At 40.9% G+C, this 27,785-nt stretch overlaps 1 protein-coding gene and 1 pseudogene across 3 annotated transcripts; one reads left to right on the top strand and one right to left on the bottom strand.

Moving 5' to 3' along the window:
* Positions 1–190: 190 nt before the first annotated feature.
* Positions 191–26,502, bottom strand: LOC104422638 (glycosylphosphatidylinositol anchor attachment 1 protein). 3 transcript variants are annotated; one of them, XM_039302132.1, is made up of 7 exons: positions 4,796–4,902; positions 4,669–4,760; positions 4,460–4,551; positions 4,143–4,242; positions 3,011–3,866; positions 2,642–2,775; positions 191–1,719 (listed from the first exon to the last, which is right to left on the bottom strand). In XM_039302132.1, the coding sequence occupies exons 2-7, from the start codon at positions 4,752–4,754 to the stop codon at positions 846–848; spliced, it is 2,142 nt and encodes a 713-aa protein (XP_039158066.1). In that variant the 5' UTR covers positions 4,755–4,760; positions 4,796–4,902; the 3' UTR covers positions 191–845. The 3 variants fall into 3 exon arrangements, with proteins under 3 accessions (XP_039158066.1, XP_039158068.1, XP_010033322.2); XM_039302134.1 differs by lacking the exons at positions 4,143–4,242; positions 4,460–4,551; positions 4,669–4,760; positions 4,796–4,902 and adding exons at positions 25,745–25,844; positions 26,062–26,153; positions 26,274–26,502; XM_010035020.3 differs by having other exon boundaries at positions 4,669–4,896.
* Positions 5,052–18,132, top strand: LOC104422640 (annotated as a pseudogene).
* Positions 26,503–27,785: the final 1,283 nt, after the last annotated feature.

Genomic DNA, 27,785 nt, shown 5'->3' with positions numbered 1-27,785 from the left:
GTTGCAGGGGAGGCATCCTAATTCTCTTTTGTTTTCCCTATCAGAGGCAGAGCATACACTGCGTCAGCAAGGAGGCTGGTTGATATCACACGTCTCTTCCCACGTCACTTCAGCAAATTTAAGGAAGTTACTAAGGTCCCACCAAGGTGAGCAGTAATTAAGAAGCATGATCCCAATTCGAACAGCCACATCAAGCGAAAGAGACATCTTTGGTAATTCCCTTTAATCTTAAGTTTACTCGTGACAAAGGTATGTCTCAGCAGCATTAATTTTTGTGCCTAAGCATGTCAACAACATACCTATAAAAAGCATATGCCTCTGTGCTGTGGAGGAAGGTGGAGTTGTTAAGTGTGGCAAAGGGAAAAGAGCAAGGGAATGCAAAACTAGAAACTCTATAGATCCACGGGTGAGATGTATTGAAGAGTTAAAACTCATCATCTCTAATAGTAAGATAAAAACAAACAAATGCAGATCACATTCTAATCAGATTTGCAGTGGAAAAGGCATACAAATACAGAGCAGTTATCAATGTCTGACTGTTGCTGCAGTTACCTGTTGATCGGACAATTCACCCCCATGGCACAACTGTTGCAGATCAAATTGATGCAGAATCTCATGATCCACACAACTCAAGCTCGCCTTAAAGAAGCCCTTCAATAATGACATAATAAATGGGCGTCTCACAGGAAAATCTTTCTGTTCATGAGACCATGCCCTTGAAGCTTCAAAACAAGTCATCTTGACCAAGAGTTAGAACTTGAGCAAAGGGATGGATGTTGATCGGCTTACCCTCCTAAAGACCATGTCTAACTCATAAAGCAAGAGAAAATTTTGCCCAAATGCCATCATGAATGAAGTAATATTTGCACGCATAGGAGCCAGCATGGCAGGTGGACCATACCAAGGAAAAGGTATGTCGCACTGTTCCAACTCCAGAGGGACTCAACCCACCACCAGAAGTCCTCAATATTAATGCTATCGAAACTGCTGAATGTTCTTTTCAATATGTAATAGGTAGCCGGAGGGAAGCCAACAATTGCCAAGACCAAATTAATAGCAGCCCTTGCTAGATTCTTCAAAGTCCTTGCTCTAAGGTCAAGCTTCAAGGGTTGAACCATCAAACACATGGGAACCATCAGTAATGCTCCAAATTCTGCTGTGGCAAAATTAATAACCGACATCAGACCTAGACCAATGAATGCAGCTGAAATAGTTGCCGATTTCAAAAGCGCCCACTCGTGTTTATATTCTTCAGTACCACTGACACCGGCAAATGGAGACCCCAGAAGAAAATATGGAAATAAGAGGCAGACTACTGAGAACAAGCCCCAGACTGCTAACTTTGTTATTGGGGTCAGACTGGGTGTCTGACTTATAAAGTATGGAAGCAATGAAACAGTAGTACCCCACAAGTGTACAATAAGCACCTTTTTAACTGCTTTAATCCATCTCCATGACCTTTCACTGATAACAAGCTCATTGATTGTGGCAGCTGGAGGAGAAAAACTTTTGGCATCGTCCAGACTCGTATCCAAGCAATTTGCTTCAGCATAAAGGGAAGCCGCTGCGACTGGAAGTGGTGCAACAAGGAGTGCAAAAGCAATCATGTAGACTCCTACTGACACAAACTTACTAGGAGAGGTCAAAAGATACAGAAAGAATGACTGATGAAACTTCTCCAGAAGGTTATTTACAGAACGTATAACTCCTTCAATCAACCTGGATCAAGCAAATAGAGAACTTCCAGTTAACTAAGAAATTGATGTACCTCTTCATCTATGAATTTCACAATAGCAATTGACACATATAATTATGATAATACTTCTCGCCAACTTTGTTCAGTAAATCAAGTGAGAAACGAAGTGGGCGGAGATGGGGAAACGAAGAGAAAGGAAACTAATATTTATTTGATATGCTTGGAGGCACATTTAGAGAAAGTGTGAAGGGAAGTCAATTTTGTGAACTGACTTTATCATCCAGTGCCTTATGCACATTTCATAAAAAAAGTAAGGGTATTTATAGAAGAAAAGTGCAAATTTTGCATTCCTCTTACCTCTCCACCTCAGGAAACTATTCAATTTTTTTTTCTTTTTGTTCGTTTTACTTTCCTTAATTCAAATATATAAACAAGCTGAACAGGGGACTTGCTATCCACTCCTAGTTTGATGCTAACACAACCTCCAAAGCCAAGCACAAAGCTTCTCAAGTGCTAATAATACCCATTAAAATGTAAAATTTACTTCAAATAGATGTCAACAATTCTAAGCGTACAGAAGATGATTCTGCTATATATACAAGTATTGCCGCTGTGGATTTGATCAAATAAGCAAGCCTCAATTTTCCTAACAGTTCTCTTAGAAACTTCATTAAAAAGAAAAAAAATATCAAAAGTGAACTTTTAAACGTCTCCACCCATATCTTTCAATGCATATGCATGCGCATCATCACATACAGGGCCACAAAGGATACAAGAGAGTTTTCCAGCAGACCAAAATTCAGTGAAAGTTTCTAAAATTTCATTAAAATGTTAAAGCAGCAAAAAAAATCCTCTTTCTAGGAAGGGCTTCAAACTTTAACCATCAGAGAGAGATTTAACAGCTCTTTAAAATTGCAGAAATAAAGAGCTATAGAAGATACTGACCGGCCACCTCGCAAAATAAAATCCTTAGTGCGGCCCTTACTAATAGAATAATGTCTTGGTGAAAATTCCAGAGTGACAGCATCAACTTGGTAGTCACGAAAAGCACCATGGGGTCCAGTAGGAACACCTAATGCCTACAGAAAAGTCACTGACAATCATGAATATCTTTCAAGTTCATCATGTTTGATATCATCTTGAGAAAAGTCATGCTATAGAATATGCCCTCCCAGGAATGATACCATGATGTTTTCCTACTCTCATTGCATAGATTCAGAGACATCTCCATTTGATACAACCAAAAAGTAAGTTGTAAGGTACTAATGGGAAGTAATGCAAAGACGGCATTTGAACAGCCATGAAGATAGATACCTGGTGATATAATGAACCAAATAGTGTGGCAGTACCATCAACATAATCAGCAGCAGGGATACCAAAATTCCATTGAGGGTTTAATCTTCTGGCAATCGAACCCAATGACTCCAGTACTTCAGCTAAGAAACTGACCCATTTGGTGTCAAGCAAAGAAAACAGTTTCCTCACTTTAACACGCAAGCCCTGCCTATGCACACCAAGATAGTTCACAATATTGATGAGGTCAAGGTTTGGCATCTGGCCATTCGATGCTTCAGCATAAACGCCCAAGCTGTCCTCAAATGGCTCATTCCTATCCACAACCTTCACGACCAAGGCAGCAGCCATTGTTCCAGCACGTATGAAACTATCATGGGAGCTCATATCCTTCGCCACATTCTCCTTCACATCATGATGTGTTGTAATAACATCACATGTATGGGAATTATTAGCACGGAAACCACTAAAAGTGGGTGAGTGATAATCTCTTAACCATGCAGCAACTGAAGCATACTCCCCACACTGTGAATCAGCAATAAGCCATACAATATCTTTAGCCAGCCATGTAACCTGACTGAGCAGCGAAAACACAGAATATGCTATGCCCAGAGATAAATGATCAGCCAAACCAGCATTTGTATAATTATAAGGTGTTACCAAGACAATAGCTTCTTTCCCATCACCACGTGGGGCTCTAACTATTCCGGTAACACTGATACCATGGCAAGAGCAATTAATGTTTTCCTGAACAATTCCGGTGTCAGGGACAGAAAATAAGTGCAGTGGATGAAACCGACTTGAATCAGGGTAGAACTGATGATAACCAACTTCTCCACCCAAGTCGGATATGTATCGTCCTATCAATCTCTGCACTCTGCGTAAAGCATCAAAATAATCAGCCAAAAGTAGCAACTGCTTTATATTCTAAACCCAGTATTCCCCATGAGTGCAGAAAGAGAAGTAAAACCGGCATCCGTAGCATTGTAAACAAAGATTCGCCATATTTATATTCAATATCAAGGCCAGAACTCTTTTTCATGAGAACACTCCATACAAGCACGTAAATGTATCATGACTCGTTCACAGAGCCTTGAGTAAATCATTCAAAAAAACCCCTTAAACAGAAGCTAGGCGTGAGGGAAGCACGTACATGCCTGCATCATTTGATCTCGAGCTCAATTCACTTAAATCGTTCACCAATCTATTTGCATCTGACACGTCCTGATTTGAGAGCATCGGACTCGCCGAACCTATAGAACAATACAAATAACGACGGGCTCACAAGGTTATAATCGAACGCATTCTTCTCAGTTAGATTATGCTATTCGCTAACTGCACGATGGAGAGAAATGTGGTGCTGCATCTTACATCGGAGGAGGTCAAAAGGAAGAAGACGACAGTCTAAAAGGAAAACGCTAATCTACAGCTTCAGTCAATTAAATTCACAGAGAAAGAACGAGTATCGACCTGGCATGAGGGCGTTTTCTGAAATGTAGGTGTTCTTGGCAAGAATCGGCAGCAAAAGCAGAGCCAGAACCCCAGCAACGCAGTAGACGACACTGCGAAGAAGTCCACAAGGTCGAAGAAGCGCGTGAGCTCGCGCTCGAGTCGCCAGAATAGATTCGCATGATTAACGACGAGCAGAGATAATCGAAGACCGAGCGCTAGTGCGGTACCTGACGAGGACGCTGTGGGATATGAGCAGAGTCCCCAGCCGAACGATCGGTCGAGGCTTCGGTTTCGTGGTCTCCGGTTCCGCCATGATCGGGAGCCAGGCCGCCGGAGGCCGGCGCCGGTGATCGGAAGCACGTCCGACTGGACGGCGATCTGAGCTTTCTTCGGCGAGATTGGCGAGCGCGCGCGGCCGCCTCTGTGCTCGCCGATTGCAAGTGGCGAAAATGGAGAAGAGAGAAGCTGGAGGTGAGCCGCGAGCAACGCAGTACGAGAGAGACGGGCCGGGCCGACGACTTCGGGCTCGATGGGCCGAGAAAGATCGGCCGTTTTGGATGTTCCTTTTAGAGAGGTGAGAGAGAGTATTCTTACAATGACCACTGGACCTGTGGTTGTGGATGTGTCTCTCTTAGCCAGCCGGTGTTCATGGGGGCTGCCTTTTTTGGAGCACAGGAGAGAAGGCGCAACAGAGTAATTGTGCATTATGAGTAATGGAAAGTTTATTACTTTTAGTTCGAGGATGCAATGCCCATACTGCATGTTTGCAACGGTAATTTTCTCCATTTATTTTCTCAACAAGAGTTATGTGCCCGGACTTTTGTATTTGAGGGTACACTTATGTGTGGATAGATTGCTAGATAATGCATGCACGATCTCACTGCTTTTTGAACTGACCAGCAGTTGTGGATGTGTCTCACTTAACCTGTGTTCATGGTTTTGAAGTTGCCCCCCGGGGAAAGGGGGTTCTGCTTGTTTGGAGCACGGGAGAGAAGGGGCATTTTTCACATTATGAGTAATGGAAAGTTTATAATTTTTAGTTCGACGAAGCAACGCCCATACTGCATGTTATCAACAGTTTCTCCGTTTATTTTCTCACCAAGAATTTTATGTGCCTGGATGTGTGTATTTGGGGGCGTACTGATGTGGATAGATTGGTAGATAATGCCTACACGATCTCATTGCTTTTGAACTCCCAATCCAAAGGTGTTTCACTTTTGCAGAGAATGTCTTTTCATCCCTAGTGGGTTTACAATTCACGTGGCAGCTGACACCTGAAACCAATGGATTCCCTCATCATCTTATTCATGTCCCTCTGAAAGATTCTCCACTGAGTGACTGTGGTGGAATGTGTGGTGACTTAGATATCCAGATAGAACTTGAAGATAACGTAAGATTTCTTCTTGTTGATGGGAGACTGATTCATGTGATGGCATGTGAGGTTTTGCACCTAATGTTTCTCTATGAAATCTGCAGGGTGTGTTCGCGGACTTTTTTGTGGTAAAAAGGAGTTGGGATTGGCCATGAGATTGTTTCAGTGCATTTGCTCGAACCTGAATTAAAGCACATGGCTGATAAGATTGCTTTAACTGTAGCAGAAGCCATATCAATCGAACCTCCTTCACCTGTTTATGTTCTAGTTGGTGCTTCTGTTCATTACATTCTGAAAGTTGTCCGTGGAACTATTCCTCAAGGTTGTCCTACTATTAATTGTTTTCTCCTATTATCTGCTATATTTTCTGCTATTTTTTCTGCATAATACATGACTTTATATGCTAACTTTTAGTGCTAGGAAAGGTTTTACAGGCAATTGCACCAACATGATGCCAACTTGTAAAAGATTAATTGAATAGTATGTGCAAAATCTAAGTTGTCATGCATTTTTAAAACTGAGAGTATCACCATCTTATCTATATATGAGAAAAAAAGGTTGCTCTTGATTGAGATTCTCCCATTTCTTTCTCTTTGTTGCAGAAGTCGAGAGCACTGTGTTTGCTCTTTTTCTTCATAACCCTACCGTGACCAAAGAGACACATATAAGTGGATATGTGGATAAGTGGATAAGTGGACTAGCTCGATATTAAGCTTGTCTTTGAATGTTGCGATCGATTATCTCTGCTTTCTTGTTGCATAGAGAACTCATATTGATTGATATCCTCCTCCTTTTCCCGGTAGTTATCGGTAATTAACATAACTCACTGAGTAGCTTTTCCTGCAAAGAAGCTGCTTTTTTATGTGTGTATTCTGACAAAATAATTTACCGATAAAATTCTGTTGGCTTTCAATCGAACTGTCCATGTAAATTGCATGGTTAGATAATATTAGAAATGTTAGGTATCTATCCTTGGTCGATTTCCTTCCAGTGACCTTGCTCAGATGTTTGGAAGTTGCGAAACTTCTCTCAGTATTTAGATGTTGTCGGACTCGCAGTCTGACATTTCTGTAGCAAATAGATTTCAAGTCGACTTAAGTGTTTACAACATCAATCCTGACAGGAAGATGTAAGTGTCTCAGTGTCCCACTATGAAGCTGGTCAAAGGAGGAATATCAATTTTTTCCATCCTGATAGACTCAAAGTCATATTATCAGTTTTCCTTGCTTTACTTTCCTTTACCACCACAACAGTCAGCACCACAACATTTTCCAGGGAGAGCTGTTCTAAAACCCTCAAGGTCTGTGATTCTCGCCAACCTCCACTTAGAGGCATTGGATTACTTTTAAGCAAGTATCAGTTAGATGATCGGTACTGCCTCCTACTATGTCATCCAAAATACTTATAGTCTCAGTCTACATTCGTATTTTGGAACGTGATATGGAATCGCGTGGGGCTTTTGCACAGGCCACTAAACTGTCTTTGATTTGTGTCTTCGTCAGTGTCTTGGATTTATAGTGTCTTTTTCACTTTTGGCATGTCGTGTAGATTAAACAAATAGATAAGCATCCTTGAAGCTCATTTTGTGATCTTATGTTTCTTCGCCTGACAAAGCTCATCTACCAGTTACCTGTCATTATTTAAATCAGATGCGATGGTTTGTTAGCAGCATCTTTTTGTTTGTATTCAGAAGAAAATTAACGCCATTTTCTTCTGGTCTCACTAATTGTTTTATTTATTTTTTATTGCAGTGTTATCTTTACCATCTCCTCACTACCGGTGGTCTACCCTGAATTCTTCGGTCGCTCATGTGGACCCTATAATGGGTGTAGCTAATGCAAAAAATTTAGGGATCACAACTGTCATTGTTGAGGATACAAGGGTTGCTGGACACATGCAAGGGTCATCACTAAATGTAGTCGTACCTGACTCCATAGTTTTGTACATATTACCTTTGTCTAATAATTGGGAACCTATAGAAGGTATTGAGGCTATTCCATCTGTCACACGATGGTATCTTGTTGCTGGCTATCAATATGTCGTTCATATAAAGGTTTTCTCACAAGGACTTGGCTCACAAGAAGTTTACATCACAGAGGTAGAATGCGCAGTTTTTCCTTACCTCTAGTTGTTTCCAAAACATTATTGAGGTGTTTGTGCTTTGTCTAAGTGTTGAATTAGTCTAAGAAAAACTAAGTAGTCAAGGGCCCTTCATTTCATATTTTGATCCTGTACATATATTTGGGTTCTTTAAGTGTTGTCATGATGAGTCCTTTTTTACTTTGTTGTAATCATTTTGTGTCCTCTGTGTTGGTGTGCTATTATTTGCTGGATATTTTGCTTTATATTTAATTACTTTATCACATTTAGATTCTAATTCATGTTGATATCCCTACGGAGAAAAGAGAGAGGAGAAAAAGGGATTGAGATTGGCATCTGATGACTGCTTTTTCCCCTCTGTGCCATGCACATTTTTATTCTTTCTTTTCTTTTGCGTTAATTCTTTGCTAATTCTATTTGTTCTTTAATGTTCTAGTTGTTCAATATATAATGGTTTGGGTTGATGAAAACGTTGTTCCTTCCGTGTAGAGTGACGATCTCAATTTGTATGACCACCACTCCGAGAACTGGGAAATATCTTTGTTGTCAGATGATATTATGGTGGAACATGGATGGCGAAATTCTAGAATCCTAAAGGCTGCTACTCCTGGACTTGGAAAATTAACAGCTTCTTTAGCTTACTTTGGCGGGAGTCCTGGATCAAAGGAGGTCTCTGTCATTTAAACTAATCCAGAAACATTTCCTTTCTATTATATGCTCACTTTTATGTTCCAAAGAAGAAAGAGCGGAAGCTTGCTCATTTCAGGAACTTATTATAATTTACCAGTATTTACAAGGCTGAATTTGTTATTGGAAGAAAGAGGTAACCTGATTTATTGGTTTTGTCTTTACTAGGTTCTCAAAATTGTGCAAGAAGTCATGGTCTGTGATAAAGTGAAGATTATTCTGGACAAAAGAAGTGCTTCCTCTGATGGTATTATGCTTCCCTGGGCCCCTGCCATTTATCAGGAAGTGCAGTTAAAGGCTGTAGGAGGTTTGAAATTTCCTACCTGTTCTATTTCCTTGACTCTAATTGGGTTTTTCTGTTCATGATGATCTAAGTTGACATCTATAGGTTGTGCAAAGGTGGTCACTGACTTCAAATGGTTTTCTTTGGACACATCTATTTTGTCTGTATCCACCTCTGGGGTTGTCCAGGCAAAGAAGCCTGGTAAATCTACCATCAAAGTACTATCGGTTTATGATTCATTCAATTATGATGAGGTATAATACTTAGTCTAATTGATTTGTCCTGTATCGTAGTAAATTTCCATAATGGTGCCAAATAGTCCCTTCTTTTTATTTCTGCATTCTGCTAAATTGCATTTACATTACTCACTGTCCATCTTCTAGTAAGGTAATTCTTAAAAGACAGTTTTTAAATGATCTGGGATAATCTGCCTTGGTACATGCTAAAGCTACAAATTCTCATGGCCGAAACAGATTCTGCAATTATTACAACTGAAATTCTAAAGAAAACCTGCCTGACTAGTATCCCTAAAGGAAAGTTGACTTTCTTACTCAGTGCATGGGTTTAGTAGGAATCTTTATTCATTTTTATTTCTCTACCATTCATGTGTCTTGGTTCCATTTATACCATGACCATGAGCAAAGCCAGTGCGACTCACGATGTCTGTAAAGATTAGTATTTGGACTGGTTGGATCAGTAACTGGTTTGAAGTCTTGTCCAGTTCAGTGATCAAACTGCATGTGATAACAAACTGGATTAAACTGGCATCAACCTTCTTCAACCTATATTTTGGAAAAATTGGGTAAGGTACGTACCTGGTGTTTTGAACCTGGTATCAGATTGTCCTTGGCCACAAGTTTCTCAGACTCTGACCTGCCCATCATTATTGATTATATTACAGACAAAATTGTTATTATTGTTGGAGGAAGAAGTGTTAGATGAATGAATCTATGTATTAATGATTCTGACATGGTTTGAAATTGGGATATGTGGCCCTGGTGAGCATGCTTTGTATGCCCTCAATCACCAGGGGCCAAGCTTTTGCTTGAATCCTAAGTTCAGAATAACTATCATTAACAGTTTGAAGTTTGCAATGGACAAAATACTGTTAACAGCAAACACATAAGAGCTCTAACAATTCTAGGATTTTGAAGTTTCACTCTAGACATGATCTCGATGCTATCTTAGTAGGCATTTCCTCATTATATGTCCTTCTACAGGTGATTGTTGAAGTTTCCACCCCCGCTGCTTTGGTTATGCTGCCAAACTTCCCTGTAGAGACTGTTGTGGGATCATACCTAAAAGCTGCAGTGACCTTGAAAGCGTCAACTGGTGATGCTAATTATCCCAATCAGTTTGAATTTTATTTGATGATTTTCTTTTTATACTGCCTTATTGAAGTTACCTGTCATTTGCAGGTTCACATTTTTATAGATGTGACGCTTTTGATTCCTTCATCAAATGGAAAGCTGGAAGTGAATCATTCATCGTTGTCAATGACACTGGAGAAACACCTAAGGTCCAGAATATAATAGATGATGATGTCAAAGCCGTGGTCAATGGTCCAACATGTTCGTGGACCTATGTTTATGCTGCTGGTTCAGGTCAAACTATGCTGCATGCTGCGCTGCCGAAAGAGTATCACCATTTTGATCCTTTCTCACACGGAACTACTGCCTTGAAAGCTTCATCACGTATAGCGGCATTCCCACCCCTTGTTTTGCATCAGGTTGGGGATGGAAACCACTTTGGTGGTTACCGGTTCGATTTTGGTCAAGTCGAAGCTGATGGACACCTGGAAAGTTTAGATAATTTATATCTTGTCCCTGGAACATATGTCGATGTCATGCTTCTTGGAGGACCTGAAAGATGGGATGGAGATGTCGATTTCATCGAAACCGTGAGTGCTTGGATAAAGTAACTGCTAATTTGAAAGATCAAAATCTTGTTCAGCAGCTTCCCAGCAGTTATAGGAGTCTGTACAGAGTCTCATGCCAACTATTAGGAACTTTTGTGAGTATCTGCATTTTTGCCTGGCTTTACATTGTGGTTGTTTGACGGTAGATAATCATGATCCTTCTAAGAGAGGATCAATACAATAACCAAAAAAAACAAAAAGAGGCATTGAAATTGAATAAACTGAACTGGACAAGAGATTTTGGGTTGAATTGATTTTGGTTTGGATTGGCTGCATGAAGTGAGGTCTCAAATTGGGTTTCAGGCGTTGACCAAAAATCTGATACAATCTAAAACCGAATTATGCTTGTCGAAATTCCATTATTCTTTTTTTACTTTAAATTATATTTGTAGTCGATGATCAATATCTAATTTAAATTTGTAAATGATGTTGAAAAAAAATGCTTTAAGGAAAGGCTGTGGATAAAAGCTGATGACACTACCTTTTAATTGTTTGCTCTGGTTTTGTTCAAGCAACAAAATACATATACTATTCAGGTTGCTGTAGGCCTTTAAGCAAAACCAAAGTGGCCTGACCTGTTGGCACCCCTAGATCCATCTACTAACTAGTCCTCCTTGAACTCAGGATCTTGTCTTCAAACGTGGTAATTTAGTCGGTGTTGACCATCCTTTGCCAGCAATTGGGGAAGCATCTTTGTCAGTCGTGTTTGTTTCCTTCCTCTATTGTGTTAATAGCAGATGAACCTGGTACGCATTAGCTTTTTAATTCACTTGTTTTATGGATGTCTTGGGAAGTCCCTTAACATTCTGTTTTCCACATTACAGTTAATCTGAAAGGTGCTATATTAACTGCTGCCCAAGAAGAACGCGCTTCAGAAAGAGTTCGTGCAACTCCTGTTACTGTGGCAAATGGACGCACTATTCGCATAGCTGCAGTCAGCATTGCTAGCTCCGGAGAAGTTTTTGCAAACTCATCTTCTCTTGGTTTGAGGTGGGAATTGAGTAACTGTGATGAGCTGGCATATTGGTCTGACAATGATGATGTAGAGAGGGCTCAGTCTAGCTGGGAACGCTTTTTGGTCTTGCACAATGGATGAGGACTGGTACTGCTAAACCCTGTTGACACCCGAAATTTTTGTTGACGTTTTAAACATTCAATTCGCAAAAGTTAAAAAATTGTTTGAAATGAAAAGACAAAAAGATTAGAAATAAGAGAAAAAAAGAAAGAGAAAAGATAAAAAAAATGGATGAAGGAAAGCATAAAAAAAAAATGAAATGAAAGTGAAAATGAAAAGAAAACAAAAAGAAAAAGAATATAAGAAATAAGGAAAATGAAAAGAAAAAAAAAAAAAAATAAAAAAATATAAAAGGGAGGATCACTCTCTCTCTCCACGGACGCTCTGGGCTCTCCACACTTCGCACGGTTTCTCTCTCTCCTCACACGGTCTCTCTCTCTCTTTCGCTCAGAGGGTTTTTGGCCGAGAAAACGCTCGCATTCTTTGGGGGGGATTCGCGGGTGATCGGTATTCTTTCGGAGGCGGGGACTTTCTCTCTCGGACGCCCGCAAGCTCTCTCTCTCTCTTGGGGTTTCGCATACAGAGGCTCTGGGGGAGGATTCTCGCTTGGGGAGGAGCGGGAGGTTAGGGTTTTCCTCCATCGGTGCGCGATTGGAGGTGTTTCCTCTATTCGGCGAGGAGTTTGCTCGGGGGATCCGGTTTCCGAAACTGATCGGCATCGGTAGCAGCGACGGCAGCAACGGCGGAGCTTGATTCGACCTCTTTCGTTCGTTATTAACGGCCGGCTCGCTTCGGTTCTGACTTCGTGCTCCGAGCTCCGAGCTCCGAGGATAGAGATCTGAAGCTCGATCGACGGCGGCTCTCTCTCGATCTCTACCTTCTTCAGACTCCATCAAACCTTAGAAGACAGAGCGATTGCCGATCGAAGAGTTGGAGGTGCGAGGCTCGGATTCGCACCGAGTTCGGAGAAAGCTCAGCAACGATTTCCCTTTGAATCGAGTCATTCCTCTTAGATCTCGGCAAGTTTCGTTCAGATTACCGATTCGTTTTCTCTAGTAAAGTTTTTTTTAGAAGTCATCTCAATCCTCCATTCCTTGCTGTTTTCTTTTGCTGGCGCCGAGCATGTATTTCCTCTCGCTGATTCAACCATTGAAATCGCCGGCTATTCATTGAAGTCGCCGATTCAATCGAAATCTCACAAGGAGTTTGGATCGGTCATTACTCGAAAACAGAGACAATCTTTTCAGAGTCCTTGAAGAGGCTGACTGATAAAGCTGTTGAGGTATGAATATCTGCGCTTGAATATATCAAGACTTTCCTGCTGCGAAATTCTTCTAGAGTTTAAATCTTCTCAAATAATTGATGCCTTATGCGATTGACGGATGGATTATGATGAAAACGTGAGAAAGCAAGTTGTCACTGTTATTTGCGAGTGTGGTTTACTTGACTTTTGTTCAGCCTGATGTTCACCTCCTGATAATTTTTGGGCAGTAGCCTCCAACCTCTTGATTTTTTTTGGAAATGCCCCTTGACATTCATTTTCTATCAAACTCGTTCACACGACCTGAACTGTGTATGATGAGTATATGCATCATCTTCAGACGAGCTACTCCTAGTGCTGAGAGTAATTAAGAAATTCTAAAACCAAATCCTCAGAACTTCAATTAAGCAAACGTTTAACATTTGCTTTAATTGATTCAAGCTAATGTTGTCACTGTATGTCAAATCAGTTAAGTTTGCGAGTATCTGTTCATGGTACAATGGACTGGCAATGATTCAAGATGATGATATGAGGGCTGAATGGCCTTCGTTATAACATTGAGAGTATAGTTGCTGCATTTTGGGCCAAGTGAAATCGAAAACTGTGGATTTATGCAATATGAAGTATGACATCGATTTCTTTAACTTAATAGTCTTAGAAATACAATAAAAACTTATGAATTTATTGTCTGAATATAATAGCTGTTTATATAATTGAGCTCACTAATTATGTCCTATGATGTTAAAACAGAATGGTGAGCATTTAGACTTTCTGTACATGTCATGTGATTTCGCGTTTCTCAGTTCACATTCTTTCTAAAGCAATCTCTTTCTGTCTCTCTGTCTCTGTCTCTGTCTCTCTCTCTCTCTATTGTATTGTTTGGTTCTATATTTCCTTTCTATATCTTTTACGGCAAATAAAATACTGGTACATTTGACAATTGCATGATATATGAAGCGTACCATATACTGGTACATTTGACAATTGCATGATATATGAAGCGTACCGTATACTGGTACATTTGAGAATTGTATGATTTATGAAGCATACCGTACAAAAAGAATTCTAAAATGCACCATAGCTCACAAGCTTGCACAATGGCATAGTCAACTCCAAAATCTGATTTTTTTTTCTTTGGCCTTCGTCTAGTCAAGATCTATTACGTATCAGCAAATCACTTTTAATCTTTCGATCTGTCCGTTTGCTTTCTAAGATCCATTATCGAATCTTTCGAATGTGTTTGGTCAGTGCCATGCGGTCAAGTCCTACTTAACGCTGAAAATAAATATGGTGAAAGAAGGATTGATTTATTATACCTTGGATGCTGCTTGATGCAACTTGTGTTATCTGTAAGATTCAAATGATCATTCTGTTCTTATGGTTCTGTGATATCTCTATATCGAGGCATCATATCTGACTAGGTTACTTTTTTCCCAGTTAAATCTGTCTATAAGTGGAGGCAGCTGCTTTCTGGAATCTTCTGTTAATGATTCTCGAATAGTAGAAGTTATTCACCCACCACCTGGATTACAATGTTCACAATTGATGCTGTCTCCTCGAGGACTTGGGGCTGCATTAGTCACTGTTAATGATATTGGGCTTACACCACCGCTCGTGGCATCTGCCAGGGTAAAGTTGTTTCTTCAAACTGTTATTTATGACTCATTTGCTGCTAGGAGATTTTCTGAGATTATGGTTTGCGAATGAGTGATCCTCCTGAGGCTATACTTTGCAAGGCTTTCTCAAGTTTCTATAACATAGAGCAATATATATTTGGCCTTTGGGTTTTTGTGAAGACAAAATTAACTAGGTACCAAAGATTTGAACTATGTAGTAGTTAGACCCGAAAAAACTATGTAGGAGAGTTGCATTAAGAAGCTCAAGGGAGTAGCAAGGAATTTACTCTGTCTAGGCCTCCAGAAAATTGTGTTTGTGAAATTCTAAACTGTTAACCCAGACAAGAAATAGACTTTGAACCCAATCATCTTAAGTTGACACTGATGAAACTATTTTGAAAGTTCTGATGTTAAAGAATGTTATGTAGTCAGAGTCCTGGTTGAGTGCATTATGCTAGCTGTACGCTGTTCTGGAACTTTTAAGGTTCCCAGCTGTTTCCTCTGATTTATCAGGGCCAGTCAATCTGTGCCTTTTCTTTTTGAACTTCTTGACTTTTGGAGTTCCTCAAAGCTTTGGAATCACATCTTTAGATCATCTAAGATGGTTCGGATCATTTTAAAACATGCCATCCAGCTATTTAGCTATTGGTACGCCTATGTAGGAAACTCAATTCGTAAGAAGTGTGTGGTACCGTTGTGGTTCACTTAAAAAGAATAAAGATTGTTGGAGGTTCAGATTCTTCGGTTGCTTCTGTATTGTACTCTTTTATTTGGCTTTGGTCTTCTTGTTTTGATTTCGTATAGTCTTGTGTTGTTTTTCTTTTGTCGGTTCGTTTTTGTCTCTTTTTCCTTTTATGTTTTTGGTGTACTAGAAACTTTTCTGTTAATAAAATTCTGTGTTTAAAAAAGTTCCTCTTATCTGAATTATACATATCTTCCAGGTCCAGGTTGCAGATGTAGACTGGATTAAGATTACTTCAGGAGAAGAAATAAGCCTTATGGTGAGGCTCATTTGAGGACATTCCCTTCAGAATAGTTTGGTATTATATATAAACGCTATTCTTCTGTATACTAAGATAAATTTCCATCATGTAATGTTATTTATCTCACAAAAAGAAGAAATTTCCCTATGCAAAAATATCTTCCATCTTTGAGTCTTAATTTGTGAAGACATTTTATCTCAGGAAGGAAGCTTGCTATCTATGGATATAGTTGCTGGGACAAATGATGGGGGCTCCTTTGACTTTTCTCAGGTAAATCACGTACCAAGCTATATGCCATCTTTTATTTTGGCACAGTTCTTGATGCTGAAGACATTAAATTTTCTATGCACTCAAAAGCTACATATACACACAAATTATTCTCATCCCAGAGTATTTCATTTGTCTCTATTTTTGTGATTATGCTTATATTTCGTTCAAAAAACTTACTAATACTAGGGGGTGCCCCTATTTCAATCACTTTTCTTTCCCTTTAAAGAAGTGCAATAACTTAAGGTATGGGGATGGTGCAGTATGTTTACATGGATCTTCAAGTGCATATTGAGGATGACATAATTGAACTCGTGGATGGTAATGATAACTCAAGCAGGGATGATGCTTATGTTAGAGGTCGAAGTTTCATAATGTGCAAAGCACCTTGGAGTCACCACTTTGTATGTAAGTTTCTCTTTCGTTTACTTCAACAGGTTTTCTTCATGTTGAATTTGAAATTTTGGAAACTTACAGAAAAAAACTTGAAATCAGGTGAGTGTGAAACAGCAATCAGGACATGAGCTACAAAGTCAACCGATAAAAATAGAAGTCTATGCTCCACCAAGAATTCACCCTTATAAACTCTCTCTTGCACCAGGGGCATCTTATGTGGTATGTATCAGATTATTACTTGCTTGTTCTCTTGTTAATTCACTTCCATCACTTGAAAGGTGCAAAATATATTCAAGTTATATAGGACGAGGTGAGGGGAATTTTACGAATGTGGGAACTCTGCAAAAGGTGTAGTTAAAGGCGCGTTTACAAGATCAACCATTGGAAACCAAGCACCAATAGTGGAATGAGTTGAAACATAATTAGATATCTGTCCTTAAGTGGCCCTCAAAGTACTCTTTCTCCCCAACCGTGAATTAGATGTGATGCATAAAGGCAATTCAAAAAGCATTGCCAGATGTCATTGAGTTATCCCTCTGCTGGGAAATGTGATTTAGTAGCAGTACGTGGCTTTAAAATCAACCAACTTCAGGGTTACATTCAGAGGAGGAAAAATATGAGGCGACCTATGACATTTCACTTTTCTGCACAAACACCGGCCCATCTCAATATAACCTCTTCCTTCAAGAACATAACCTTTCAAAGAGCAAGAATACGTTGTATGTCTCATAGTCAATATGATGCAAACATTTTAAGGATATCATATATGGTATGATAAGAGAGGATTAGAAGCAGATCATACGATTCATACCTGCTGTTCAATGAAAGGATCTGCAAGTAGATATCACTTTTGGCAAGCACTCCAGCCGGATTTGCCAAATTTGAACTGTAATATTAGACTTATTGAGTATTCTGCTGTAAAAGTAGGAAGTAAAAATGTTTTGTTGAATGTCCTAGGGCATTTTTTTATCATTACTCGTAGTAATATTTATACTTGTTTTACATAAAAATAACAAACATGAAATAACATCACAAGATTTTGAAACTTGCAACTTAGAGTTCATTAGATGTGAGTTGTGAAATTGTAATAATGAAGCATTGACAAATATGGCGTTTACTTTGGTGGTAGTGTAGAATTGATGCGTGACGGAATCGTGGTGATGAAGCGGCTTGGTGGCGTGCTATAGTGGTGATGAAGTAGGAATAGTAGTAGTCTTTGCGGGAGTTGGGGAGGGATGACCTTTGGTAGTTTGAGTTCACATTTCATGTTATGAATTCATGTCAAGTAGTGGCATTTATATTTTATTTTTGTCAAACATGCTAAAATGGATATATTGTGAATGTGTTGATCCGTGTCATCTTCGGTTTAGGCTAATATCTATTTTCATTAACGTGTCAATTCGTGTCAGAATTTGTCACCCCTGGATGGTGGTGGTTGTGGAGTAATAATTGTGTTGGTGGCAATGGAGGAACTGTTGCTCGAATTCAAGTTTCATATTTTATAAGCCAAATGTATAGCCCCACATCTTGATGCATTGATGAGTCGCTTGGAGTAGTGACTTGAGTTTGATTTAATCGATACGGCGTCTTTCTATCCTTTTCCATCTATCCAATTTTCGTGATATGGAGTTGATTATCATGCTCACCTTTCATTTGACAATACCACTTTCATCCGTGCTCGAGTTACCGTCGAGGTGGCCCAAAAGTTGGTGTTCGCATAGAATATTCAAGTCGGAAGATTGGATTGCAATTGTCCATGGAACAACGGGACGACCGTCTGCAGTTTCACCGGGGAACACCGTAAGTGATTAGCGATGCTAGCATTGTTTATTTGGTATTGTAGGTGTGATTGTGCATCGCAGATCTATGTGGATTGGAGCTCTACTAATGGATGTTTGACATTTGTATTCTTGACTTTGCTTGGGCATTCTTTTTATAAACTAGTTGTGACATTTGCACCATCTAAGTTCCACTGACTCTTCTTAGATTTTCTTAAGAGAAATTTGGTATTTTAGTAAAAAATCGGGAATTAAGAACTTGCCTAGAGAGATGACTCTGCTTAAGAGTTTTGCTTTTTAAAGGTTTTGCCTTTTGAAAAGATCAAAGCAATAACCATCTGGCCCTCTGAAGACTGTAAATGTAAGCTTCTTACTTCATCTGGTTGCTGAAATGCCTGAGTCTTACGGACATAATAGAGTGGATGGGCAATGTGTTGCTCGGTAATTTAGTTCCCTGACTATAGACCAAAAAGTAAGATGGGAGAACTTTTGACACCATTTATGCCCTATCCATCAGGTCCCTTCTGGAGGATCATGACCAATCTGGAGTTATTCTTTTATCTACTTTGTCTCATTATTTTATCTATTTGCAGACTATACTTGCCACAATTTATGGGAGAGAAAATTCCATCCTTTGTCAAGCCGGCGGTAGTGTCAATGTGGTGGTCCTTCTTCTCAAAGATCTTGGATGTGCAAAGTGAAAAACTTGGTGTCAATCGTGAGATGCCAATATATCCTGCGTTTTACGAGGCAAGGATCTTCATTTAGTAATAAGTCAATTAATTCTCCAAGACCTCCTATATGCGCGGCTCTTGGGAATGACCGGGTGATCTGTTCTCTCTCTATGAGATCCGCAAAAACTTTAAGTGGACCATAGAAGATGAAAAGGTTGGGTGATTCATTATACTATGAGTGATTAGAATTGCAAGATATCAAATAATAAGGTGGCTACTCCTTTGCTCGTGCGAGTTTTAGGATTCAACATGGGAGAGCAGTTTTCAAGAAAAATTCGTAACCATTTGGTCTCTTCAAAGGAAATTCAGTCGTCATATTTCAATGAGAAAGAACTTGCCTTTATTAAGGTCTTGCTTGGAAGGTAAAAGAGCTTTTTCCACAATTGGGCCTCTTCTATGCACTACATCTTATATTTGGGAAATTGGATTGATAATGGTTCTGTTGTACCATGTTTTGTAACCTTGGGTATTTGATGATGTTACTACGATGTCATTGATTTTGCTTCCAGTCCAAGTTTGAGTCTCTTTGTTTGTTTCACTAATGTCTCATTGGAAATCAGCATTGAATGGGATATGCAAATTATTATTGATACTTGAGTCGATCATGTCATGCAAACATAAATATTTTACTAAGTTGGGCCGTTGTGCCTGGGTCAAATAGGAAATCTCTGTCTCTGTCTGCTTGTGAAATTTGAGTCTATCCCATTTGCTTTGTTTTTCAGGGCATTTGTTGATAACAACATAAGAGTTTACAAATCCATTAGTGCCTTTGAGTTTGTTTGTGATTATTAACTTCCTTTAAGAAATCTTTCATCCGCATCTACTTGGAAAGAGCGAGAATACCGGGGTTTGGGTGGTTTTTGTCCGGAGTGGTACATTTTTACCCGCATTCTAGGTCCTATCTTTGGCAAGCGTCTTATGGAGCAAACAATACCGGGGCTTCTATGTCTGCATTTGTCAAATCTCGGAGCTTCATCTCGTGTCTGCTTGTGCTTGAAGCTCACTAAAGTGGGCTTTCACAAGAATATTTTCCTGACATAATCCTTTTGTTTCATTATTTATTTCTTATGGGATTGTTTCGTAAGCAAATTATATCTCGGTTCTTTTTATATGTGAAATATAGGGGTGTCAAGAACCGAACCGAAAACAACCAAACCGAAACCGAACCGAAAAAATCGGTTTTCGGTTCGGTTCGGTTGATTGATTCTCATTAAAACCGAAATCTCTTTTATCGGTTCGGTTTTTATCGGTTAACCGAACCGAACCGAACCATCTTTTATCGGTTCGGTTTATTCTTTCCCGTCCCGTCGGTCCCGTCGTAGGTTTTACTCGATCTCGACTACGGCCCTTTCCTCTCGTCTCGTGTCTCCTCTTGGTCGGCTTGGAGGTGCAACGGCGACTGCGAGTGGGACGGCGAGCGGCAGTGGCGGGGCTGCGACGGCGACGGCAACCGATTGAGGGACAGAGCCCCTCTTCCTTGCGACGGCGCGTGCTCGCTTTGGGCTGGGGGCGGCCAAAGTCTCTCCTTCATCACTTTACATTTGTTTGGCTAAGACCAAACAAAAATCTCCTCCTCGTCTTCTCGCTACCTTGGGAAACCGCAGGCGCAACCCCACCCTCTCTCTCTCTCGTAAAGGTGGCGCTTTTCTCTCGAATCTTGGTTGATGGTGATTCTTGCGTGCAATTCTTGCGCATCGGGTGTGTCGAGGGTCGTCGGATTGATGAATTTTGTGGGTGGAGTTGACTTGACATTCATTTGGACTAATCGGATGAACTGGGCTCTACTTTCGTTTTGTAAAAATTGCTTTTGTCCCCAGGCGGGGAGTTGATTTTGGAATTATGGGATTTGAGTATCTTTGGCTATGCTTGTGGTTTCATCAGGTGTCGATCTCTTGCTTGCTCTGTCCACTTTATTGCGGAGGGCTTATATGCCAAAGTCCCCTGATTAAAGAGTTTAGGGAAACTTTTGTTTGATGACGAGAGGCTCTTGTACATTTGATGGACGGAACATCATGAGCAAATTCAGGCTTTAGATGGAAGTTCTAATGATGGCGGTGGATTTTTACAGCTTTTGGGCAGTTCCTTCTAATTCTTGAATCATCAGACTGCATAAACTAGTTTTTTTTTTATTCTGTTTGCCCCTCAAAGCAGCTTGGCAATGCAAATATTAGGGGATCAACTATGCTTGTTTGAGGAGTGGCAATGCAAATATTAGGGAATTTGTAGTGGATCATTCTTATGTGTTTCTCCTGTAAGGGCTCATATATACTTCAAAGGCTCCTGTATATAGCCTCGTCTGGGTACTTGTTATTCCTTTGTAATGAAGCTCAGTGAGAGGTAGACGGAGGCGTATCATATAGCGAAACATTCTTACTATACGTGATTATAGCGCAGTGCCAACCTCACACTTAGTGGGATAAGGCATAGATGGTGGTGGTTGTTCGGTGGTAATAGCGAGTCTATATGAAAAGCGTTTGATTATATAGTTTGTGACATGATTGTCATTGTCGTAGTGATTTACGATTTGTTTAGAGCGGAGTAAGGAAATTGTTCCTTAGGAGGCTAACAATGAATTTTCTCTCATTCTTGGCCATTATTGACTATCTTGTAGGGTCATTCGGTGACAAGGAAGCTTGGCTCAGATGGCAAGGTGGACGAGTGCAAACCTTGCACAATCATCCTTTGGTACTTTGCTTGATCGATTTATCCAATTGCCCATGAAATCCAGAAAGTCAAAAGTGAAGCTTTCGCTTCCTTTTGAAACCCAACTAGATTGGAAGCAATGCAAAACTCGAGCCATTTCCAAGCTCAATCGGGACAAGCCCACAAAAGAAACCACATCTCGGGACGCCATCTTCCTTCCAAAGAATTCTCACACAACATTCCGAGTTCCCGTCCTCATCGTCGCTTCTTATCCTCCTGGTTTCTTCTTGCTTGACTTCTCTTCGAAGAGAAGTCATCTCGCTTCTCATGATGTGATAATTTCAGGAGAGTGAAAGGGTTGTAACAAGGGAAGAAGGAAGAGATCTAGCTCAAAGACATAGATGTTCGTTTCTTGAATATAGCACAAAAACTAGAGAGAACGTCAATCAATGCTTCAAGGAGCTTATATAGAAGGTAAGCCGTCCGAAAAAAAAAAAAAAAGAAAAAAAAAAAAGAAAACCGAAAAACCGAAAACCGAAACCCAAAATTTGAAAATCGAAAAACCGAACCGAACGGTTCGGTTGATTCGGGACTTATTCGGTTCGGTTCGGAAATTTTCTCTAACGGTTCGGTTCGGTTCGGTTTTCAAAAAAACCGAACCGAACCGAACCGTTTACACCCCTAGTGAAATATACACTATTAATCGGGAAGTACCATTGATCTATTTCAGTCTCCTGGGAAGTCCCGAGTTTAGTTTTCATTTTCATGTGATTTTGCTTCTTCATCATTCTCGAATCCAAGTTTTACAGTTCTAGTGTGTCGGTATCGGTAGTTCCTGATTTACCTCTTGCCCTTGGAGTTCCAATAACCTGGATTCTTCCTCAGTATGTTACATCAAGTCTGTTGCCTTTGTCTTTTGAATCGTATGGCCAGTGGGACAGTCACAGTGGAAAAGGGACCGTTACCTATTCCTTGTTGAGAAATTGCGGTGAATTGAATGAAATAGCTCTCGGCAATACTATTTCCATTCAAGATAATGAAATTAAAACAAACTAAGAAACTTCCGGCAATCGAACCAATGACTCCAAAAGTACTTGACTAAGAAACCGATCCATTTGGTGTCAAGCAAAGAAAACAGTTTCCTCACTTTAACACGCAAGCCACTCGCCTATGCACAAAGCAAGATAGTTCACAATATTGATGAGGTCAAGGTTTGGCATCGGCCATTCGATGCTTCAAAGATAAACGCCTGTGTCCCTCGATGGCTCATTCCTATCCACAACCTTCACGACCAAGGCGGCAGCCATTGTTCCAAAGACGTATGAAACTATCACGGGAGCTCATATCCTTCGCCACATTCTCCTTCACATCATGATGTGTTGTAATAACATCACATGTATTGGAATTATTAGCATGGAAACCACTAAAAGTGGGTGAGTGATAATCTCTTAGCCATGCAAAGAATCAAGCATACTCCCCACACATTTGTGAATCAGCAATAAGCCATATAATATCTTTAGCTTGACCACGTAACTCGGCGACCGAGCGAAAACACGGAATATGCAATGCCCAGAGATAAATGATCACCCGAACCAAGCATTTATATAATTATAAGGTGTCACCAAGACAATAGCTTCTTTCCCATCACCACGTGGGGCTCTAACTATTCCAAGTAACACGATACCATGGCAAGAGCAATTAATGTTTTCCTGAACAATTCGGTGTCGGGGATTTAAAAGAAGTGCGGTGGATGAAACCGACTCGAGTCGAGGATGGAACCGATGATAACCAACTTCTCCACCCAAGTCGGATATGTATCGTCCTACCAATCTCTGCACTCTGCGTAAAGCATCAAAATAATCAGCCAAAAGTAGCAACTGCTTTATATTCTAAACCCAGTATTCCCCTTCATTTCTCTTCTGGAGAGGATCAGGTTATAGTTTCATTGGGTTATCAATACTAACCAAGAAAGATGAAGATGAAGAAGAAATTAGAGAATGCATGGATCAATTAAAACTAAAATAATTTGCAAATGAAAAATCTTAATAAGAAAAAGATAAAACTAGAAACTGCGTATATTAACATGACAACCAAGCGATGATGCGAAAAGAAACCTATCATTTCAGTCTTAAAAAACAAAGGCTGAGCAAACATTGAAATCCATAGGATGTGTGGCAACTGGATTCTTTGTACTATTTTTCTGATGAGTGAGGAATTTACTAATTAACAATATTGTTCTAGGACATTAACGATGTGCAAGAACGAGGAAGAGATGGAAACGAAAAGAAAAACATAAACAACATAAGATGTGGACAGATCAATGGAAGAATTCCATAGTGCTCTACATCAACAAGGACTAAAGAGGAAAGGCTCGGGGATGGGTCGAAGGGGGCCAATTTTTTTTAAAGGCCCCACATAGTGATGGTTTGATTACAACTAACCCGCCACATTCTCTCTCCTCCTCGATATTTGCACTCAGCCCCAATTTAGCAAGTTTGGCACCATCTCTCTCTCTCTCTCTCTACCCACAAAAGTTAATGTAAGTTCTAAAATTCTTGGAGACATGTGAACAGGTCTGATTATTTGGATAATTCACAACCTTTGTCATTTAACTTTACAATGAAAAATCAAAGAACAAAAATTCTATTTGTCCATTAAAAATGAATTTACTCAATTCTCTATAATTTATTGATCCCATGAGAATTAAGTACCTTTATTTGATAAATTTGAGGAAAAATTATGCAAAATTTCTCCAGCTTTCATATCATCAAATGATAAATATCAGAAGATAAAGAGTAGCATTAGTAGTACAACATAAGGTATCATATTCTATTCATTTTAACATACCGCTGATAATCATAGTGCTTAATTTATCAGGATACAGTCTGTAGAAGCTTGCATGAGTCCTGCGCAAATTGTTTTTGTCTATTATTTTTGCATTCCTTAAGTAAAAAGATGTTTATATTACAACTTACCAAAAAAAAGATGTTTATATTACAAAGTTATACCAAAATTGGAACATCCTAATAGGGGTACCTCTCAATAACTGAAAAAATAGGATTATTTTGTGGCAAATCTATCTGGTCTTAACTATTTCCTTAATCAAGTACTAGATATTATCTAAAAAGATTCCTTCATATCCATTTTCTTTCCTGAATATTGTGCTCTCCAGGTCTTAGTAGAGCGTTGGTGATGCTGCTTAGTTTCATCTTGAGTTTCATGTATATCCTTGAAACATTCGAGCTCCAGCAGCATAAGGTGCCCAAAGGGCACCCTGCTTTTGCTTCATAATAATATTTTTTAAAACATTCATGAGTGCAGAAAGAGAAGTAAAACCGGCATCCGTAGCATTGTAAACAAAGATTCGCCATATTTATATTCAATATCAAGGCCAGAACTCTTTTTCATGAGAACACTCCATACAAGCACGTAAATGTATCATGACTCGTTCACGAGCCTTGAGTAAATCATTCAAAAACCCCTTAAACGAAGCTAGGCGTGAGGGAAGCACGTACATGCGCATCGTTTGATCTCGAGCTCAATTCACTTAAATCGTTCACCAATCTATTTGCATCGACACGTCCCGATTTGAGAGCATCGGACTCGCGAACCTATAGAACAATACAAATAACGACGGGCTCACAAGGTTATAATCGAACGCATTCTTCTCGGTTAGATTATGCTATTCGCTAACCGCACGATGGAGAGAAATGTGGTGTGCATCTTACATCGGAGGAGGTCAAAAGGAAGAAGACGACGAGTCTAAAAGGAAAACGCTAATCTACGGCTTCGGTCAATTAAATTCACGAGAAAGAACGAGTATCGACTGGCATGAGGGCGTTTTCGAAATGTAGGTGTTCTTGGCAAGAATCGGCGAAGAAAAAGCGAGCGGAACCCCTGACAACGCGATGAAGACGACACTTGCGAAGAAGTCCACAAGGTCGAAGAAGCGCGTGAGCTCGCGCTCGAGTCGCGAAACAGTTTCGCATGATTAACGACGAGCGAGATAATCGAAGACCGAGCGCTAGTGCGGCACGGACGACGGACGACGTGGGATATGAGCGAGTCCCCGTCGAACGATCGGTCGAGGCTTCGGTTTCGTGGTCTCGGTTCGCCATGATCGGGAGCCGGGCCGCGGAGGCGGCGCCGGTGATCGAAGCACGTCGGCGGGCGGACGGCGATCGAGCTTTCTTCGGCGAGATTGGCAAAAAACCCCTTAAACAGAAGCGAGGTGTGAGGGAAGCACGTACATGCCTGCATCGTTTGATCTCGAGCTCAATTCGCTTAAATCGTTCACCAATCTATTTGCATCTGACACGTCCTGATTTGAGAGCATCGGACTCGCCGAACCTATAGAACAATACAAATAACAACGGGCTCACAAGGTTATAATCAAACGCGTTCTTCTCAGTTAGATTATGCTATTCGCTAACTGCACGATGGAGAGAAATGTGGTGCTGCATCTTACATCGGAGGAGGTCAAAAGGAAGAAGACGACAGTCTAAAACGAAAACGCCAATCTACAGCTTCAGTCAATTCTATTCACAGAGAGAGAACGAGTATTGACCTGGCATGAGGGCATTTTCTGAAATGTAGGTGTTCTTGGCAAGAACCGGCAGCAAAAGCAGAGCCAGAACCCCAGAAACGCAGCAGACGACACTGCGAAGAAGTCCACAAGGTCGAAAAAGCGCGTGTGAGCTCGCGCTCGAGTCGCCGGAACAGATTCGCTCGAATAACAACGAGCAGAGATAATCAAAGACTGAGAAGCTACTACGGTACCTGACGAGGAGGCTGTGAGATATGAGCAGAGTCCCCAGCCGAACGATCGGTCGAGGCTTCGGTTTCGAGGTCGAGGCTTCCGCCATGATCAGGGGCGAGGCCGCCGTAGGCCGGCGCAGGTGATCGGAAGCACGTCCGATTGGACGGCGATCTGAGCTTTCTTCGGCGAGATTAGCGAGCGCGACCGCCTCTGTGCTCGTGGATTGCAAGTGGCGAAAATGGTGAAGAAGGAAGCAGGAGGTGAGCCGCGAGCAAAAAGCAATACGAGAGAGACGGGCCGGGCCGACGACTTCGGGCTCGATGGGCCGAGAAAGATCGGCCGTTTAGTGGAGCCCGCAAATTCTTGGCTGGACTGATTTGCCTGGGTCTCGGATCGGTTTGAGCATGGCCTGTCTCGACCAGTGCTTTAAGACGGGCCACCTCGGCCTCGCATTTGGCGAGCAGGTCTCGAAGCATCTCTGCTTCTGCTTGTAGAAGTCCATTTATCTCCCCAATGCAGCCATTGATCGGGTCCTTTATGCGGGCATCCGCTTCGGACGCCATACTACTCGCGGCGGCCGCTCGCTGATCCTCGGGCAACCCCCGTGAAGTTTCTCATGCAAGTGGGTCAATGATTGCCATGGACTTGGAATTCACCACTAAAACTAAATTATATGCTAGTGGACTTGCTCGAGAAGACTCGAGTAAATATACGCGCAAACGATTCGGTTCGGTTTTCTGAAAGCTCGTTTTGAACCGAGCCAAAACCGAGCCGAATCATTGGCGCCCCTAAGACTTGGCAAAAAGTTTGAGCATAGCGGGGAAGAAATTTGCTTCAAAAGAGAAAAAAAAAGAGCGAACCTTTAAGGCTTTCGCCACTTTGCCTGCGCCGAAAACTTTATGGACGCTGAGGAAGCTTCGGCGCACTTTCTTTTTTGTGTACGGCACTTTGCGCAAGGCTTCCTCTTGATAGCATCACCGCCCTCCATCCTTTCTTTTCTTCTCTTGCTTGCTAGGGAGTGATGAGCTTTGCTTGGTGGGGTGAGTGTGTGTGTGTGTGTGTGTGTTGGAGACAAGGGATGTGGCGGAAAAGAGGTATTTATAGAGTGCTCGCGGGGGCCTCCCTCTCTTGGCGCGCAACTTATCTTTACAGACTATGCATTCCGCCATTGCTATGATACAGATTGCCGGAGGAGAGTTGGTCAGACTGGAAGATAGTGTATGAGCTTTGCATGCTGGATTCGTTGTGCACCTCCTGGTCATCTTTTTTATTTTAATTTTTTACCTGGCTAGCGGGGCCGCTTGATCCCCAGATTCTGAGGGCTTATGAAGATGAAGAAGCCCTTCCAGGTGCACATGCAGAGCAACTTCTACTTTTGCTTCTCCGTCGTCGGTAGATCTATGGCACCCGCGTCTTGCCGAGCTCAAGCCAAGCCGATCCTCTTGGAGGGTGGGATGGCCAGTTATATCGCCCCTCGCGGCCAGCTCCACTACAGCAAGAGTATTTACATTGTGATATCTTTGCATTAAAAT

The sequence above is a fragment of the Eucalyptus grandis genome, chromosome 1, assembly GCF_016545825.1.
Source record: "Eucalyptus grandis isolate ANBG69807.140 chromosome 1, ASM1654582v1, whole genome shotgun sequence".
NCBI lineage: Eukaryota > Viridiplantae > Streptophyta > Magnoliopsida > Myrtales > Myrtaceae > Eucalyptus > Eucalyptus grandis.
The sequence above is the reverse complement of the archived record's forward strand: the minus strand, read 5'-3'. Positions and strand labels throughout refer to the sequence as shown.

Bases quoted from the DNA above. Each gene is read 5' to 3' on its own strand.
- LOC104422638 (XM_039302134.1), bottom strand. From the start codon at position 26,359: ATGGCGGAAGCCTCGACCTCGAAACCGAAGCCTCGACCGATCGTTCGG. The intron at 25,845-26,061 runs GTCAATACTCGT...ATTGTTCTATAG, and splicing joins AGAAAATGCCCTCATGCCAG to GTTCGGCGAGTCCGATGCTC. The intron at 3,867-25,744 runs GTACGTGCTTCC...TGCTTTACGCAG, and splicing joins AGATCAAACGATGCAGGCAT to AGTGCAGAGATTGATAGGAC.